The following is a 17,734-nucleotide window of genomic DNA, read 5'->3' as shown; positions in this document are numbered from 1 at the left end:
GAGCTGTCTAGTCCCCATCCATGGCACCTCTGTGGATACTGCTGGCCATGGTGGGGGGTTTGTCATGGACCACAGACAACGCGCGCTTGCCCTCCTCGCCCCCCCCTCCAACCCCACAGTGCAGCCAAAACCCAGCCCCAGTGTTGCGGAGCCCCCACGTGCCCACCACCAGCTCCCTGCTGCTCCCCAGGTGTTTCCACGCTCCCGCTCCACGCGACAGAGGCGGCGTTTCTTGTAGTAATGACTTTATTTCCAAATTCACTTTTACGGCAACAGTGTAAACCAGTTGTTAAAACGCACAATACACTATGGACATTCACAGACAGGAAGCTAAGCTAGAATGATACACTGAGATCAAACCTGCCCTCCCCTCCCCAGCGCACGAAGGGGACGCGGGACTGCCACCGCCACGGCAGTCTGACACTGGCAGTTCACTTAACAAGCATAATTTTGAGTGCAGAAAACATGGTTTTGGAATCAGTGCCGGTTTCAACCCTTTTCAGACCAAGATGTGTGTGGAGTAAAGGGAAAGCCGTGGGTCGGTCTGGCCAGCTGCTCGCAGAAACCCCCAGGCCCGGGTCTGAAGGCGGGTCGGGGCTGGGGCCGTGGCTCGGGCTGCTGGGAGGGGGCAGCGGGAGGTGCTTGGGGGGGGGGGGAATGGGGCTGTCCAGGCCCCCCGTGTCCCGGTGGACCCGGGGCAGGGGCCGCTCACTGGAGCCGCAGGTGAAGGCCGGCTCCTGGCACTGGTGTCCCTCGGGAGCCGCAGGGAGGGGGCTGTCGGGACGGGGCTGGGCTGGGTGAGCTGAGCTGCAGCGCTGCAGCCTCAGGGGTGGAAGGGGTGACGGCGTGGGGGTGGGGATGTCTCCCACTCGCTCGCTTTTACAAAGGACAAAAAAGCCACAGCGGCGCCTACATCCCACAGCAATACAAAGGGGGTCACGGACTTAAATACAGAGGCTTACAATCATCGAGTCAACTGAAACGGAGCTAGCGACACGCCGGACGTGGGCTCTCGCCCCAGGGGCTGCAGAGACAAGGGCTGGACCCCCACCACCACCACCTCCACCCCACCAGCAGCGCTCCAGCCTGGAGCAGGCGCCCTCCCCAGGCCTCCCCCTCGGCCCCAGCGCCCTGCAGAGCCCAGTGGTGTGCACCCGTGTGAAGGCCACGGCAGCTTCCTCACCTCCTGCTAAGGACGGGAGCAGGGAGTGAACGCGGCACTGCCCCGAGGAGCGGCAGCTCAAACAGCCTTGGCGGCTCCCGGTCCCCACCCCGAGGCCTCCCCCCTGCTGCCCCAGTCAGACTGGGATTTTGGCCCCAGCACCGCATGCCCCTTGCTGGGAAAGCTCGGCTTTCCCTGCAGCACAGCCCTTTGGGCCCTGTGCCGGTCCTGCGGGGCATCCCCCCGCCCTCAGCCCCGCTTCCAGCTCTGCCCCAGCCCCTCGGCTCGCGCCTCCTGGGGGAGACGGGGAGGGAGGATGCGCGCTGAGCTGCACCGATCGCATCTCAGCCTCTTTGGTTGTAGAAGGAAGGGGCGCGCGGGGACGGCGGTGGGTGCAGCACAGCCCCCGGCCACCCCCTCACGAGCCCTAGGTTGCCACAGGAACAAAAGCGGTGAAAGCAAGCAGTCAGCTCCTCTCCCCTGCGTGGTGTTGGGGGGGGGACACGGGTAGTGCTGTGTGACCGGGACACCGGGTGGGTGCAATCGTGCTGAAACCGGGAGGGCACCTTGGAAAGGGGCGGGCAGTGCCACCGAGCAGCCGCTGGACTCGGGACAGGGCCGGGGGCGCTGCCGCCACGCACCACTAACACCTCCCTCACGCCTTCCCCTCGCGTTCTCCCATTTGTCTCCTACCGCTGCCAACGGCACGAGACCAGCAGAGCCATGGAGCTGCCACTTCCGTGACCTCTTAGCTGACCTTGCAGGGAAGAAAAAAAAACAACAAATCAACCCCAAACTGTTACAAGCTGCACCCAAATCCAGGAGCCATCCCAGCCCTGGAGCTGTGAGTGCCCCTCGTGCCGCGTCCCCGGGCCCCGGGAGGCGCACAGCCGCGGGGGCGCAGCACCGGGACACCCTGTGCGGCCCCCAGGCCCCCCCAGGGAGTGGGGAAGCGGCGCTGTGTGCGCCCACGCACCCGGCAGGCATGCGGTGCCGGGTCTGGGCACAACCCGGAGCTCGGCAGGGGCTCCCCACGCCCCCCCTCCTCGCTGGGCTGCGGCGGAGCCAGCGCGGGGCAGCGCACAACTACTTACAGCGTTTTCAAACACATGCTTGTTTATGAAAACAATCACCCTGGCACGGTCCAAGCATATACAGACAAATCTACTCTACGACACGAGGGGCTGCCAAAGGAACGGGGAAAAGCCTCTACTCATCCACTCAGCGGTTCCAGCACAGCCTCGGAGAGGGGGCCGGCCGGCCGGGGCCCCTTCTGCAACGGGACACCCTGGTGTCGCCGGTACTCCAGCTGCCGGAGCTGAGAGCGGGATTAGGGGATGCCTGGCAGTTACCTTCATACACATCTCGGCTTTCAGAGGGAAAAACAAAAGGTTTCTTCCAAATCAGCAGGCAAATTTAATGCAGAAAGGGAGGGCGCCTGCCTGCAGTCCCTGGCTGCAGCACCCACTACCTGCGCTGAGTGCAGGCCAGGCCTCCAGCCCGGGACTCGTTAGGGTAACGAGCGTGGGGAGCCCCGGGGCTGTCACCCCCGCTCCCCGCGAGGCCCTTGGGGTGCTGGGGTCAGCGTCGTGCTGGGGCTGCCCCCTCCACCCCCTGGCTCCTTCCCGCCGGGACAGCGAAGGGACGAGGGGACGAGGGGAGGGAGCGGGGACGGGCACGGGCTGTGCGCTCCGAGGAGCAGGGGGAGAGGAGGTTTTGTACCTCATAGTGTCTGATTTTGAAGTCCTGGAGCTAGAGCTGAATGAACAGTAAAAGCAGGTTAAATCATTAACCAGTTAGGGGATGGGGAAGCAGCTGTAAAAGGAACAGAGGAAGAAGGCCAGATTATTATTTTTGTTTCTTTTCTTTTTTTTTTTTTTCCTTGTCTTCTCTCATCTTTGCCCGCCGTGCCCCGATCACAAGCCCTGCTTGGCCAGCGAAGCGGACACTTCGTCAGCTAGCGTGGCGAGCTGGGGGGAGTCCACCATATTGATGCTGCCGGTGGAGGAGACATTGCTAAGGCGGCGCGGGGAGGCATCTCCGGAGATGGTGGGGGACTTGTAGACGATTTCGGCGCCGTGGTCAGTCTTGGCTTTGGCGTTCTCGCGGAAGGTCAGCTTATGAGTCTCAATCTGCAATGAGAGGAGAGGTCGGTGAGATAAGAGGACAGGGAGCACGGTCCGGAGAGGCTGTTTTTACCTGCAGGCCATCCACTGGGCCACGGTGCAGCTGGGAGGAAAGCGGTGAGGAGGCAGCTGAGAGCCGAGAGTGGCGCTGGGGACAGCCCCCTCCCCTGGGCTGCCAGCCCCCGGGGGCCGGAGGCTTGCTCGGGTCATTGGCCTGATCCCTCCCAGTGCCCCCAGTCCTCAGGCGCGTCCCTTCCAGTCGCACACACTGGGGATGGGCACAACTGGAAGGGGGTGGCAGGACTGGGGCACCTCGGGATGCTGCCGACTCCTTCCCAAGTGCCCAGCCCTGGTGCAGGGCTGGGTCCCGGGCACAGGACTCAGCTGGCACACCCAGAGCTGCTCCTGCTCCCCTGGCTGGGGTTTATGCGGTGAGGGGGACGCGCACGGCTCGGCTGCCCCTTACCCCATGGCCCAGCTGCTCCCATGAGCCAAACCCCTCTCTCCTGGTGAGCGCGAGGGGAGGTGAAGCGGATGAGGTTTATGAGGTTTGCTACTTACTGGTGCCCTCCCCAGCCAAGTGCAAGGCTGGGGGCTGGCTCTCCGGGGGGGTGGGCGGCTCCAGCACCAGGGACTGGAGCCCAGCGGGGTCTGGGCTCGGGGTCCGAGCAGCCTGGGGACAGGTCTTGTCTTCCTTGCCTTTCTCTCTCTACAGGTGAAGAAACCCGCCCAAGGCGGTGGGGTGCAAAAAACGCATCAGCAACAAAAAAAAAAAACAAGATCCAATAAATGTCAACCAGAAGGAAAAAGACCAAAAAAAAAAAAAGAAAAGAAAGAGAAAATTGGTGGAAAAAGATTTGAAAAACCAGGCCATTCACTGACTCATAGGAAGAACAGCATCGCCCTGGGAGACAGGAGCCAGGCTTCCCCTGTGCGGCAGGGGACGGCAGGTGCTGCCAGTGCAGGTATGGGGCAGAGCATGGAGCATCCCCAGCACCTGCACTGCAGCCAGCCCAGCTCCGAGGTATTGGGGCCAGGAGAGCTGGGGACGTGTCCAAATGGATCCTTCAGCAAGAAGGGGAATGAGGACGAGGGAAAGGCTGGGGAAGGGGCAGCAGAGCCGCCCCCAGCCGCTGTGCTTGCGGGGCTGACCAGGCACGGCTCTGTCCTGTGCCCACCCTGTGGCCACAGCATCCCACCTCGGAGCACCTGAGGATGGTCCCGGTGCTAAGGTGTGAAGGGGAATGGGCTGGGGAAGGGAAGCGGATGAACTCCAGACTGCCAACCTCCTCCAGGTGGGGATTTAGGCAGGATTTGGGCAGGATTTGGGCAGCTGCCATGCGAGGAGGCTGAGGCAGGTGATCCCGCTGCCAGCTCAGCCCCCTGCAAATAAACTCCCCCTCCAAAGGGCAAGTTCTTCAAGCTATGGCCCAGTGAATGTGCCAGGTTATGAAAGAATCGTCAGCGTCGTAATAATAAAAATGATGAAAATGGGCTCAGTGAAGCACAGGGCAGTCTGATGCGTAGCAGCAGCGAGAGAAGGGTAAGGAAGTCAAGCGGCCCCTCCGGCAGAGGCCAGCGCACCGCTGGGAGATGAAGAGCTGGGAGGTGCACAGAGAAAACATGGCCAGGAACAGAGTGCCAAAACACAGGAGCCGAAATAGAGCCTTCCCCTCCCATCGAGAAGAACAGTGTTTGAAAAACAAGCAAGAGAAAAAGCCCCGTTCCCTAGGGAAATTCATCCGTGTGTGTCACCAGGCTGGGGTCCCAACGCTTCCCCCATCTCCCGGCTGCCCTGCCTGCAAGGGGCTTGTCTGTCCTTCAGCTGCAGCTGCAGAGGGGTTTTTCTTGCTGACCCTTACTGGGAAGGCACCATCAAAGCCTCGGCACGACCGGCTCCCTCCAGGTTCAGGATTTCACCCAACTTGCCCAGCTTTTCCCTCTCAATTTAACTCCCCCAGACACGCGCCACTCCTGACACCGTCCTTGGCCAGCCTCGTGTGGGAGACTGAGATCTGAAGAAGACATCACCTTGCTTCGGAAATGGCAGCCTCCGGCACAGCCACCTCTTCTAAATAAAGCTAAGCCTTTAATGCTCCACTTTCACTGGGGAAACGATGCCCACGCAGTGCCCTGACCGCCAGCTCCGTGCCACGCCGCTGAGATTCATCAGCAGCACGCGGTGCAGATGCCGACAGCACCCGTGAAAGGTTCCAGACACAAACCTGCGGTGCGCAGCCTTCAGAGAGCAGCAGGAAGAGCAGGAAACCACAGGAGGGGACATCGCACGCGTTCACACTCACTCAGGCGGCCGTGGGCAGGAGGAGGACAGGCTGCAAGCCCCACAGCTCCGCCACCGCCAGGCTCCGACGTCCCCGGGGCTGGAAAACGCAGCCCGGGAGCCCTCAGCTCTGCCTCCTTCCACGGGCAGGGGGCTTTTACTGACTGCCCTCCACCAGAATTTGGGCAGCAAGTGGTTTCAGGTCGTGTGGGCTAAAGATGAGCCTGGCCAGCGGGTCCTCCTCTGAGCCCAGCCTCCAGGCACTCTCAGGGCACACGGACACACGCAGCAGCAGAGCAGCCCCGCGCCCACCACGCTCCCCTTTACCTTTTTATTTCCTCCTCCAGGAACGTGGCTGATGTTATCTAAGGACCCGATTTTCGACTGCACCTTATCTTTGAAGTCCAGTTTCTCAGATTTCACCTCCACCTGGCCACCGCCTGGAAGAGAGGAGCACCAGGAGGGCAGAGTCAGCCCCTGCAGCAGCCAGGAGAGGAAGAGCTCCGGGCCGAGCCGAGCGCTGCTGGGGCTGTGCAGAGGGCAAGGACCACAAAAATGATAGCAAGAGTTTTGGAAACACAGGGAACTGGGGTAAAGAGACCTTCCAGAGGATGCTGTGCGGAGCTGGAGGGCATCCCAACGATTCGGAGAGCCACAGGCAGGGCGTTATTACCCTTACCCCAATCCACACCCTGAATTAATCCTGAAGGGCAGCGGTGTGCTGGGACAACCAAGGATGTCCATGGACCAGAGCAGATCCCTCCCCAGAGCAGTTTTACGGTGTCAGAGCTGGGAACAGCGCCCAGCACCACGCTGATGCTCCCTCCAGTCGCTGCCCAAGCATCTCCCCGCACCCCCTGCACCCCCCACCGCCCTGGGAGCCCCCCAGGACCAGCGTGCAGCCACCACGGGTACCTGGTTTGTGATGGATGTTGCCCAGGGACCCACATTTGGACGTGACGTGGCTCAGGTCCACCGGCTTGTAGACGATTTGGACCTGTCCGTGCGAGAAAAGAGAAGGCGATGAGCCTGCTGCCAGCACGGGGTGCCCGGGGAGGGGGAGGCACAACACACAGCAGCACCTGAGCTGGATTGGAGGGAAAGGACAGCTCCAGCCCCGGTGAGATTAACAGTACAAAAGAAACCGGCATCGGAAACGGGAGATCATTAATGCCCGTGTGCAGGAGCCTCTCTTAATGTCAGCATGCACAAGATCACCTCTCCACAGAGGGGGGGAGTAGAGGCAATTTTAAGGTGCTTAAGTGAGAAAGAAAGTGGAGTGGTGATTAATTAAGATTTGCATACACATCATCCAAAAGGAGGAGATATATACCAGAGAGAAAACGTAAAAAATTAAATACCTTTGCTGGTGTAAAACATAAAGCTTATGTCCACAAAAACTGAAAGAACAGAAATGATCAATGTGCACAGAAATTTTAAAAGAGTGACCAAAATATGCATTTCTGAAAAACGCTGCAATGGAAATAACGGTTAACAAAAAAAATAAATAACTAAAAAGCAAAAGCAAAGTCTAAATATCTGGCAGGAGTTCACATAATATAAATTAAAATGGCAATTATAACAGACTGAACTGCAGCAGTACTGCAGCATTTCCTGGTTTTATGCTCTTTTTTTGGTTCTTTCACACGTTATTGTCCCTGAACGGGGCTCCGGCACCTCCACCTCTGCCGCCCCGTCCGAGGAGCGGCCGCGGCGCCGTGCCGGGAGCCACGGGGTGACACGAGACACACACACGGGGACGGTTAACGGGGAGCTTTTAGTGGCTGCGTTAGAGGTTAGACACCACGCTGGAAAACGCCAACATCTGGAGGTCTGGGAGCAGCGGCAAACACAGCACGTGCACACCACCGACACCAGGGCTGGGAGACAGCGGGGCGAGGGCACGTCCCCAATCCCCCCAAAGTTGCTTTGGAGCCTGGTTTCGGACCCACACCTGCGTGCGAATCGGCTCTGGCTGCAGGTAGGGAGCCTGTGCAGGAGAAACCAGCTCACGGACACCTCCGGGCTGGTCCCATCCCGCTGGGGAGCAGCCGGCTCTCGGGAGCAGGCTGGGATTTGGGGGGAGCGCGTGCTGCTCTCTGCACGCCCCCCGAGCTCTCCGAAAGCACCAAAGGGACCCTTGCAGAGGAGGGGACCCCTCCGAGCAGCCAGGCAGCCCCCGAAGCAGCGTGGCCGAAGGGTTGGTCACCTTTATTTATGGCACCACGCACCCCGCACTGATTCGAGAGCCCCAGCTCTCTTGGCAGCCCCGTGGCCGCCGTCCTCAGAGCCGGGTGGGGACGTGGCTGTGCACACTGCTAAGGAAACGTCCCCCCCCCTTCACCAGGAAAACACGGGGGGGACGCAGCGTCCCTGGTGCTTGGGATGTGCAAAAATCTTCAGGGAGGTGCAGGGCCTGGCTCCTGCAGGGCCACAGGCTCGGTGCCACCGCCCCGTGCCCCATGCCCGCAGGCCAGGCTCGTCCCGATGCTCACGCACGCCAAAAGGCACAGGTAAATGAGAGGGGGGGGGACAGGGAGAGGGGAGAAAAACAACCCCAGGGGCTGGGAGCACACTGCAGAGACAGACATGGAGACAGGGTGGGGGGAAGCTCAGACATTTAACGCACTGGGTAGGAGAGCTAAATTCACGTGGAAGGTAGCAGACAGCCCGCAGAAGGGCAGAGCCTTTCTGATCCCAGGGCCTGGGAGCACCTCGGGGCACTGCTGGGTCTGGAAGACCCCCCCCATTTCCAGAGCAAGCAACCTGCACCCCAATCCCTTTCTGCTCTCCTCCCAGCTCCTTTTTTTTTTACAGGAGGGACTCGATGAACTGCTGGGAGCAGAGCAGGGGCCTCCCAGTGCAGCAAGAAAGGGAAAGGGGCACAGAGCTGCTCGCCGGGGAAATCAGCGCCAGAGACCTTGGGACCCCATCTCTTAGCATCCCCAATTCTTACGGCAGTTTTTGCCTACTGCATCCCCCTGCCAGAGCACCCCCTGGCATTAAAAAAATAAAAATAAATAAAAAAGGTACCGACCCCAGGCAGCAGCAGCAGCAGCTCGCTTCCCTCGAAGCGGCAGAGGCTGGGCAGGCGTCGCTGCTGGCAGCATTGCAGAGGATTAAGACACGAATGCCATCGTGCCCCCAGGGGCTTCTCGCTGCCCCTCGATCAGAGGAGCCCCCAGGCACAGCTCTGCCACCAGGCCAGCCCCTGTGCTCACACTCGAGCCAAATCAGCACAAAACTTTGCCCCGAGCACCCGTGCCCCGAGCAAAGCTGCTGCTTTCGGTGTCAGCAACCACAGCACGTTGGGTGCTGGCAGAGCCTGGGGAGGGATGGCGATCTCTAGCCAAAAATCCAGAGGATTTGTAAGCCACTGCAGAGGCAAGTGCTTGCCCACGGTGCGAGCGCTCAGTGGAGGAAGGGATGAGCTCAGCACCTCGTGCTGCAGCTGAGCAGCAGCCACGCACATGATGTGATGTGATGGGATGGCCAGACACCCCCTCCTGGCGTAATGCAGGACCCGGCTTTGAGAAATGGCAAAAAGAGCAGGGAACCTGCTGCACAGAGACCCACCTCTGCAGAGCAGCTCCTCCGGCCCAAAAATAAAAGGAGAATGCCAGCAAATTTAAGACCGAGGTTGCAAACCCAGGCATGTCCCGATGCTTACGTGCCAAGCCCTCTGCAACGCTCGGTTTCCCAGGGAGGGCATCCCCAGAGACCAAAAACAGCACAACAAAAAGCCATCGGGAACGTCTGAGGGGCACCCGATGGCTGCCTCAGGTGGCCACAGACCGTGGGCTGCACCGTTTGGGGTCTCGGCGAGGCTCCCTCCTTGGCCCATCGTCTTTCCTAGCCCCCAGCTCTGCCTCCAGAGAGACCGGTGCAAATCCACCGACCTCTGGGGAGTTTCTGCAGGTTTCTGGCACATTAAGTGAAGGCTGAGGCTGGCTGCTCCTCTGGGAATGGCTGGAAACGCCTGGGTTCAGCTCAATTAATGCAGTGCTACTTCAGGCTCAGCCTCCACGGGCACTGGCACACACTGGGCACATTCATTAGCACGGTGGATGTTCACACGGATCGTACTTGCCTGATGGGAACGATGAGGAACCTGGGCTTTTACGTGTTGTGCAGGGTCAGGTGCAATTTAGCAGGGGATGAGCAGTAAGGGCTGTGTTTGCTCATAAATCTATCCGTGCACTGCCTCAGCAGCTGCGTCACTGCCTGCTGGAGGCCACCCGTCCTGCAGGCAATGAGGCTTTGAGCCTTCCAGGTAGTGTAAAACCTCGGGGTTAACGGGACGGTTCGCTTCAGACACGGGTCAGTTAGTTCTGTCCACGTCCAGGACTTGTTAGGGTTCCTCTACCCACGTCTTCTGGGTTAATGGGTTAAAGGACAGCACGCCACCAATGGCTATCTGACGGCGGGGCCGCTGCAGATAGCATTGGGGATTCGGTGTCTAGGACATGCCACTACTGGTCAGGATGATCACAGAGCATTCCAAGTGTGAAGGTACTCACACTGCCTCCTCCCGGGACGTGTTTGATATTATCCTTTGAGCCACACCTGGATTGAACGCTGCTATAGTCCAACTTCTTATTAACAATCTGCACCTTTGGTAGCCAGAAAAGAGTCATTGCACGTCACCAATGGCTATCTGACGGCACGGTGGCTGCAGATAGCATTGGCAGTTCAGCGTACACAACATGCCACTTAGCATAAGAACCATTACAGTGCATGAAAGTGTGAAGGTACTCACACTGCCTCCTCCTGGGATGTGTTTGATATTATCCTTTGAGCCACACTTGGATTGAACGCTGCTAAAGTCCAGCTTCTTATTAATAATCTGCACCTTTGGTAGCCAGAAAAGAGCGTGAGAAACAACGTGATCATCTGCAGCTTGACCATGCGAAACAGCACTAAAACCAGGAGCCTGCCTTCCAGCGTCAGGAGCAGAGGAGGAGCTCTGGCTGGCTGCACGACTCTGCTCACGGGTTGGAAACCGAAGATGGAGGTGGGCGAGCTTTAGGCAGAGATTGTTGATGTCTGGCTGGCAAGGCAGCCCCGGTTTCCAAGGCAGAACACCAGCAGAACAGCCAGCGCCCCCCCTTTGCTTTCCCCGAACAAAAGGAGGGAGCTGCTGGGCAGCAAACGCGCTGCAGAGCGGCAGCGCTCAGTGACTCAGCACCTGCATCGGGCTGGGAGGAGAAATGGGGCTGAGGAAAACCCCGGGGCTCAGCACCCAGTCCTGCACCAGCCCACATCTCCCCTCCCTTGCACGGAGATGCAGAGCAAACTGTGCCGGGATGCCCGGAGCATCCTGGAGAGCAGCCCGGAGGGGACGGCGAGCTCCGTGCTGCGCAGGGCTCCAACTCCCTCTGCAGTTCCGAGGAGAAAACGCCGTGGCTGCCGGGGACGAGGTCCCATGCCTGCAGTTTTCTTAACCCCCGTGCAGATAAGATGATCGGACAGCCCAGGCCAACCCCAAAGGCTCTGCCCCATGTTCCTGACACCACCTCGGGTGGGAAATGGCTCGGTACCCCGGGAACCACACACCCCGCTAACATCACCCTCCCGTCCCGAGGCCTGCCTGCCCTCTCCCTGATTTTTTGTACCAAAGAAGCTGTTTCCACTTAGGGTTTGTTTTGCTTTTTGTGTCTTTTATAAGGCCAGTGATGCTGGAATGACCCCACGCATAGGAGGAGCTGTGCCAGAAGAGACACCGATGGAGGTACAGTCCCTGCTCCTTCCCCTGCCTGGGCTGGGTTTGTTCCCTGACCTAAACCAGGGCTCTGGCAGGGCACAAAACCTCACTCTCCATTTCCCCAGCCTGCTGCAGCAAGGATTGCTCCTCGCTGAACCGCGGTTCTCCAGCACCAAGGCTGACAGAAGCCCCCTGTGCTGTTTTTCAAGTCCAGATCAATGAATCCTGCAGCTCAGGGCACAGCTCAGCTCACCGGGCTAACCGAGGGCAGTGCTCAGAGAAACACCCACCCAAGTGCTCGGTGCAGGAGCACTGGGAAGGATTTGGTCTGGCTGACTTCTGGCTCACGTGCGCCACGTTCCCTAAGCTGGGGGGCAGAAATTTGGGTGGAGAGAGAAGGCTGCAGGGCCACCTTCTGCCAGCCTAAACCCAGGCTTGTGGGGTCGGCCCCTTCCACTCCAGCGGCAGCCTCGTGCCCTACAGATCCCCCAGCAGAGCACCCAGCCATGCTCCCCTGCAGGGAGCAATGAATCGTCCCGAATTCAGCATGTTGCCCGAGAGAGAAGCCAACAAAGGGAAAAAAAAAAGCAAAAGCTGGATTAAAAAGAACAAGCCAACAATTTGACGCGTTTACAGCAAGCGGGAGGGCTCCGAAACTCCCAGAGGAGCGGTGTTCTGGGGGGTGGCAGAAAAATGTAAGCGTGGTGCTACGCAGGCAGTAGGGATGAGACCTGGGACACGGGCAGCTGAAGGGACTCATGCTGCTCTGCCCTGCTAACAGCCAGGGTCCAGAGACCGTAACTGATCCCCAGACTGCAGCAGAGAGCGAAATGTGCATCGTCCAGCAAACCGCCAGCCCATGCACCTCCAGAAATGCAAAAGCCCGCTGCTCAGGATGGAGAGGAGCCATCTCACAGCCTCCCCCCGTGCCAAAGGCTCAGAGGCACGGAGCCACCGGGTGGCACGAAGCAGCAGGCACCGCTCGGACGTGTCGTGGTCCTGCTGCTTCGGCAGCTGCAGGCACGAGCACGCAGCAAATCCTGGCTGCAGCGGGCACCAGGCGTGTGGTTGTGCCGCGTAACGTCCCCGTAAGAGCCACCAGGCCCTCGGCCAGGTCTGTGCCAGGGCTTTGCAAAAGTCTCTGCCACCGGGCTTGCAAAATTGAACGTGCCACCCTCGTTCCCGAGCGCTCGGAGCCCAGCGTTCATTTTGCTGCTCCCTCTGGGAGTGAAAAGCAGCAGGGGCTGGAGGATAAAACACTGCCACCAGCAGCTGACTGCAGTGTGCAGCCCACAGCCCTGCCAGCAGAACCAAGATCCCAAACCCCAGTGCTTTAGGAAAACCGCTCAGCTCCTGCACTGCTTCCCTCACCAGACCTGAGCCGACAAATCCTGGCCACAGCAGCAGCTCCAGCTCAGCCCCAGCCCCATCCCAGCAGGGCTGGGATCGCCCCCAGAGCCCTGGCTGGCCCCAGGGGGAAAGCACCCAGCAGGAACCCCCCCGTCGGACCCCAGAGCCCTGCGGTCTCAGCGCTGGCCATGTTTTGGGGCCAGCCCAGCGAGCCCAAAGCTCTCTGCCCTCAGGGAGCACCACCACGACCTGGCAGAGGCTGCAGTTCTCCTGGGGGTGTTTCACCTAACCCGGGACCCTCACAGGATGCGGCCATCATCTCGAAGGAACGGAGGCAGCATCGGGGTGACTGCTCCAGGTAGGATCCAGAAACACAGCCCCGATCCTGCGACTCTTTAGGGCTGCAGGGCACAAGCTGCTCTCCCTAACTGGATGCCCAGGGGAGTATCACTCGCCGGCAGCCGGTCTGCACTCGGATGTAGCACCCCGTGGAAGCCACAAGGCAGGCAGATTTCAGGACAAGCCCCCAACCCAAAACACCCCAAAACCAGAATGGGGCTGGAGATCAGCCCCAGCACAGCTGCCACAGCTGCCCCCCCAGGACTGCTGCTCCCAGAGGCAGCGCTGGGTGCCCGCTGTCCCCGCAGGAAGGCAGAGCCCACGTTTACCTTGCCACCTCCGGGCTGGTGCTTCAGGTTCTCGGTGGAGCCGATTTTGGACTTGACGTTTTTCAGGTCAGGCATGGGTGCAGCTGAGGGCTGGATGCGGCTCTTGGCAGATGCAGGAGATTTCGGGGGGGTGCGAACCACTGCCACCTTCTTGGGCTCCCTGGCTGGTGGGGTGGGCAGAGAAGGAGTGCGGGAACGGCTGCCTGGAGTCCCGGGGGAGCCGGGACTGCTGTAACCGCTTCTGTCTCCAGACTTGGGCTGCTCACCTGCAGTTTACAGACACAGCGAGGCGAGCACAGGGTCAGCAGACAGATGCACTTCATTTTCAAGTGAGAGCTCAAATTAGAAACAATATTCCCCAATATCTCAGAAGAAAGACATTCTTTTTATTGTCCGGATCATGCCCCGCTAGCGTGTGGCATTAGCATGCATGAAAAACCTGACAAAAGGCACTGAATCAGAACTACTTTTCTATAAGGAATTTGGAAGCATTTTTATAAAATGATGTAATTAAATACAGCTCAGATCACTGAGCAGCTCGGAACTGTGCCCCATCAAAAAAAAAAGAAAAGAAAATCCTCACACATCACCTTTCTCAGACTTTGCTGCTGCAGGAGGTGGTTTTTTCTGCTCCTTTCTGCCTGTTTAATGAATGAGAAAGATGGTTAAACCTAATAAAGCTGGAAATTTAATTGATTTAAGAATTTATGCAGCTCTGGGTAAGTATGGAAAATATATATATTCAGTGAAATGCACCGTTTTAATGGAAATTCACAATGCCTGATGCTTTCTGGGGTTTTCTTCTGAGAATAATGGGCTAATCTCCATTCCTGCAATCGAAGAATTGATCCTCTTCTCCCAGGTCTTTGTGAAATATCATCAAGAGAAAAGGAATAGACGGATTAAAAAAAAAAAAACGGAGCCGTCTAAATCTTCCAAATTGGAGGAAATCCCACGGGGATAAAGCGAGTGCCCTCTCCTACACACTGGCAGCTAGAGGAAGCGAGCAGAGGAAGCAGCGTGCAGCAAGGCTCCCTTCGGGGGAACCCTCCTCAGCCCCGTGACGATGCTGAGCGGCTCCGAGGCACCGCACGGATCTCATCCTGCTGGCCCTGCCCTTGCTCAGCGCCGTGCACAACCCCTACCCCAAAATCCTTGCACGGAGAGCCTGGGGGCCGCAGCCCCGAGGGAAGGCGGCCGCACGCCGCTCTCGCCACCACCTACCGGAGCTGGGAGGGGTCTTGGGGGCCGTGGGGGTCTTTGCCGGGATGCGCGTGGCGTTGGCCGAGTTCCTCTGAGCCTGCCCGGCTGCGGAGCGTGGCGTGGCCGCCTTCGTGCCACCCGGGCCCTGGGGACACAAGGGGGAGAAGGTTGATGCAGGGGGGTGTCTGCCATCGCTTTTCATGGATCAGAGCCACGCAGGACCCCTCTGCTGCCCGCCCTGGCAGCCTGCAGGGCTCCCCAAATTTCCCCAGGTGCAGGCATCCGTGATGTGCCTGCTCCTACCCTGCTTGCCATCGCAGTGCCTGCCACGACTGCCGTGGGTACGTGAGCTCCCAGCTGCAGCCACAGCGCTCCCCGCAAACTCAGGTCAAAAGATGTGCCCAGCTGCTCTGTCTGTCCTCTGCATTTCCCCTTTTATTCCCCTCATCCTGCTAAATTCGTGCGCAATAAACCAATCCAGCCTCCGCTCAGGACAGAGCCAGGCTCCGAGCACAGGTCAGCTTTTCCTTGGTCCCCAGCTGGAACGCCCTCAGGTAACGTGTAAATAGCCCATGGGGGTGTGTAAATAGCAAGATGCTTTTTCCTGTCTTCTGATCCTGCAGGAGAGCCCTCCCAGATCTGCACATCCTCTTTCTAGCAATTGTCTGATGCTGGTCTGTGTACACAAGCTGATGCAAAACAGCAAGGGAGAACTTCAAAGCCGGCTGCTCCCCAGGCAGCAGGGAAGCGGAGCAGAGCAGTCACAACCCCAATCACAGAAACTCGGCATCCCATTACCTGAGACACAGCAAAAAGCTGCCCAAAAAATAAAACAAAAAAAAAACACAAAGGGACCCTGACATGCCTCGGGGAGACCAGCTAACACCCTGCAGCACGTGAGATACTCCTGAGACATGGTGCAGCCCCGTAAGCACTGCCAGAAATGCTTTAAGGTGCTCTCCGAGGCAGCTTTTGCCTCTCTCGCATCCCATCTCCTTACCTTGGCTTTCGTTTCTTGTGTTCCTGTACTGGCAGGTCGGGAGGTGACAGAAGAGACTCGTTTAGAGGTGGAAGCAGGGCTGGAGGGTGTTTTCGGAGGGGTTGTGCTAGAGGAGGTGTGTCGATGGGGGGGGATGGAGGCTCTATCGCCTGGGGGGTTGGCGGTGGAAGGTGAGGATTTCTTAAACATGGAAACAAAATCAAATTGGAACAAAAAAAAATCAGTATGGGAGGGGAACAGAAAGGGATGGCTGACATCAAATAGGATTAGAAGGTGCAATGCAGAAGCAGGCGTGGGACAGGAGACAGCTGGCACTGCCCTGTCCTTGAGGCACAGAATTAGGCAAAGGTGCAGGTCCTGGGGCACTGCTGAGGTCCTGCGGCTGCACCAGGACACGGTGACAGCCGAGCCCCCTCCCAGGGGATGCAGCGTGTCCTTGCCACCACCCTCTACACCATTTTAGCACCCAAACTGCTCCATTTTCTCCCAGACCACTAGCAGAGACACTGCAGGATCGCCACGCAGACACCAGGCACAGCACCACCACCACCAGCACTTTTGGGAGACGCAGACGGCTGCTCCCAGGTCCCTCAGCCCCATCACACCTTTATCAATAACAGCTTGCTATTAAGTTCCTTGTCAACCCTGCCAGACTTCCCTAGGAAAAGACTCCATTTCCTACTGTTTGGAAGGAATTACATGCCTCGCTTTAACTCTTCACCCACTGCTGTCTCTCAGCTTGCCCATTATCTTGCCCAGACCCTGGCCAGCCTGAGCTGAACATCCTCCAAACCAGCACTGTGGCAGGTACCTTCCAAAATTCTGCAATTTAGCCTTTATTAAACTCTGTTCCTCCTGAAGAACATGGCATCTGCAAAGCCTGGATTATTTAATTTCATTTTTTAATTACACGTCTTGCTCTTTGTGCTGTTATGGCACTCATCCCTGAAACAACCCAATGCAGCACGGAATTTGCTTTTGCACCAGTTTGGCCCAGCAAACCCAGCCTGCTGCTCCCTGGTTTTGGGCTGAGAAAATGATTTTCCTAACTGCCTGCACAACCCCACAAGCCACATCCTTGTTTTCGGTTGCCTTGCCTCCTTGCCCTCCAAGATCACCACGGATTGCACCATCCAAACCAGGGCGAGGGAAGACAAAAACAAAAATGTTCTTGGAAGAAAGACTGAAGGATGGAAGATAATGGCAGGGTTTGGCACAGCCCAGTCCAGGAGAGCAGGAGAGGAAGACAGCAACATGCACAACCCACACAGGTGGGCTGGTATCGTGGCGGGTTGATTTTTTAGCTTACCTTCGGTTTCTTTTCCTCAGCTTCAGCCCCTTCCTTGTCTTTGCTGTCAATACGAGCTGACAAAGGGAAACAGACACAATTACACGTTTTGGGACTGGGAGGTAAGCTCCAGCTAGCTGAGCACGTCTGTGCTAGGGTAACATGCATGCTGGGGTGGTGTTACACCTTGCTCTTGCTTAAATTAAATCCCGTTCCTAGAAGTATTAGCAAGTTATAAATGTGATATCGTAAGCACGTTGTGTCTGGGTTAGCAGATTATCCTGTTCCCAGGCAGTGATGCGTTAGTCATCGCTGGAGCATCAGACACACACAAGCTCTGTGTTTTGCCCAGATTTGCAGTCGGTTCCAGTAACACCCATTTAATTTAGGACAGAACAGCCCTCTTTGTCCCTAAATGCGAGCCTCCCTCGTTAAAACAAACACCCAGTTGGCTCTAACAACCACACAGACGCAGACTAAAACTGCAGACTAGAACTGCGTGCCTCGATTTGGGTCAGGCCCTGCAGGGTCTGAGCATTTCAGCTGCTGTCCTGTGTGGTTCACACCAAGCATTTGGTGACTCTCACAGAGTTTCACTGCTTTGTCCCGTTAGTCCACGAGCAAAACAGTGCAGGACTGCAGTCATTAGGAGATTATAAGCGGGGAGGAAGTAACGTTTGTACCACAGGGCACTCGTAACAAAGCCCCTTTTCTCCATCTTCAGCTAATTCCTCCCTAATCTGGGAGGAAAAGCTGCTGATCCTCGCCCCAGCGTTTGGAAATAGCCCCGGTGGCTCAGCCCACGACCAACGCTATTAAAGCAGCGCCGAGACCCTGACCCCATCCCAGCAGCCAGAGTGCTGCAGAGCAGAGCGAGGCTGAACAGCCACAAAATACCTCTGGGTTTGAAGGAAAAGCTCATTAATTAATTAAGGAAATTCCTCCTGCTGAA

At 57.9% G+C, this 17,734-nt stretch overlaps 1 protein-coding gene across 22 annotated transcripts in view; it reads right to left on the bottom strand.

Moving 5' to 3' along the window:
* Positions 1-228: 228 nt before the first annotated feature.
* Positions 229-17,734, bottom strand: part of MAPT (microtubule associated protein tau) — a 43,014-nt gene continuing 25,508 nt past the window's right edge. For 4 of the 22 annotated variants that reach the window (XM_068661177.1, XM_068661169.1, XM_068661181.1 and 1 more), the window contains 10 exons: positions 16,804-16,859; positions 15,495-15,674; positions 14,516-14,639; positions 13,882-13,932; positions 13,292-13,557; positions 10,329-10,421; positions 10,090-10,182; positions 6,485-6,566; positions 5,897-6,009; positions 229-3,294 (listed from right to left, as the gene is read on the bottom strand). In XM_068661177.1, the coding sequence (XP_068517278.1) occupies positions 3,079-3,294; positions 5,897-6,009; positions 6,485-6,566; positions 10,090-10,182; positions 10,329-10,421; positions 13,292-13,557; positions 13,882-13,932; positions 14,516-14,639; positions 15,495-15,674; positions 16,804-16,859 (1,274 nt within the window). In that variant the 3' untranslated portion in view covers positions 229-3,078. Of the gene's footprint in view, positions 3,295-3,841; positions 3,998-5,896; positions 6,010-6,484; positions 10,183-10,328; positions 10,422-13,291; positions 13,558-13,881; positions 13,933-14,515; positions 14,640-15,494; positions 15,675-16,803; positions 16,860-17,734 lie in introns of those variants that run through there. The other 18 variants (XM_068661178.1, XM_068661182.1, XM_068661172.1 and 15 more) reach the window with 17 other exon arrangements.

This window comes from Anas acuta, chromosome 25, assembly GCF_963932015.1.
Source record: "Anas acuta chromosome 25, bAnaAcu1.1, whole genome shotgun sequence".
Taxonomy (NCBI): domain Eukaryota; kingdom Metazoa; phylum Chordata; class Aves; order Anseriformes; family Anatidae; genus Anas; species Anas acuta.
This window is presented reverse-complemented; position numbering and strand designations above follow the sequence as displayed.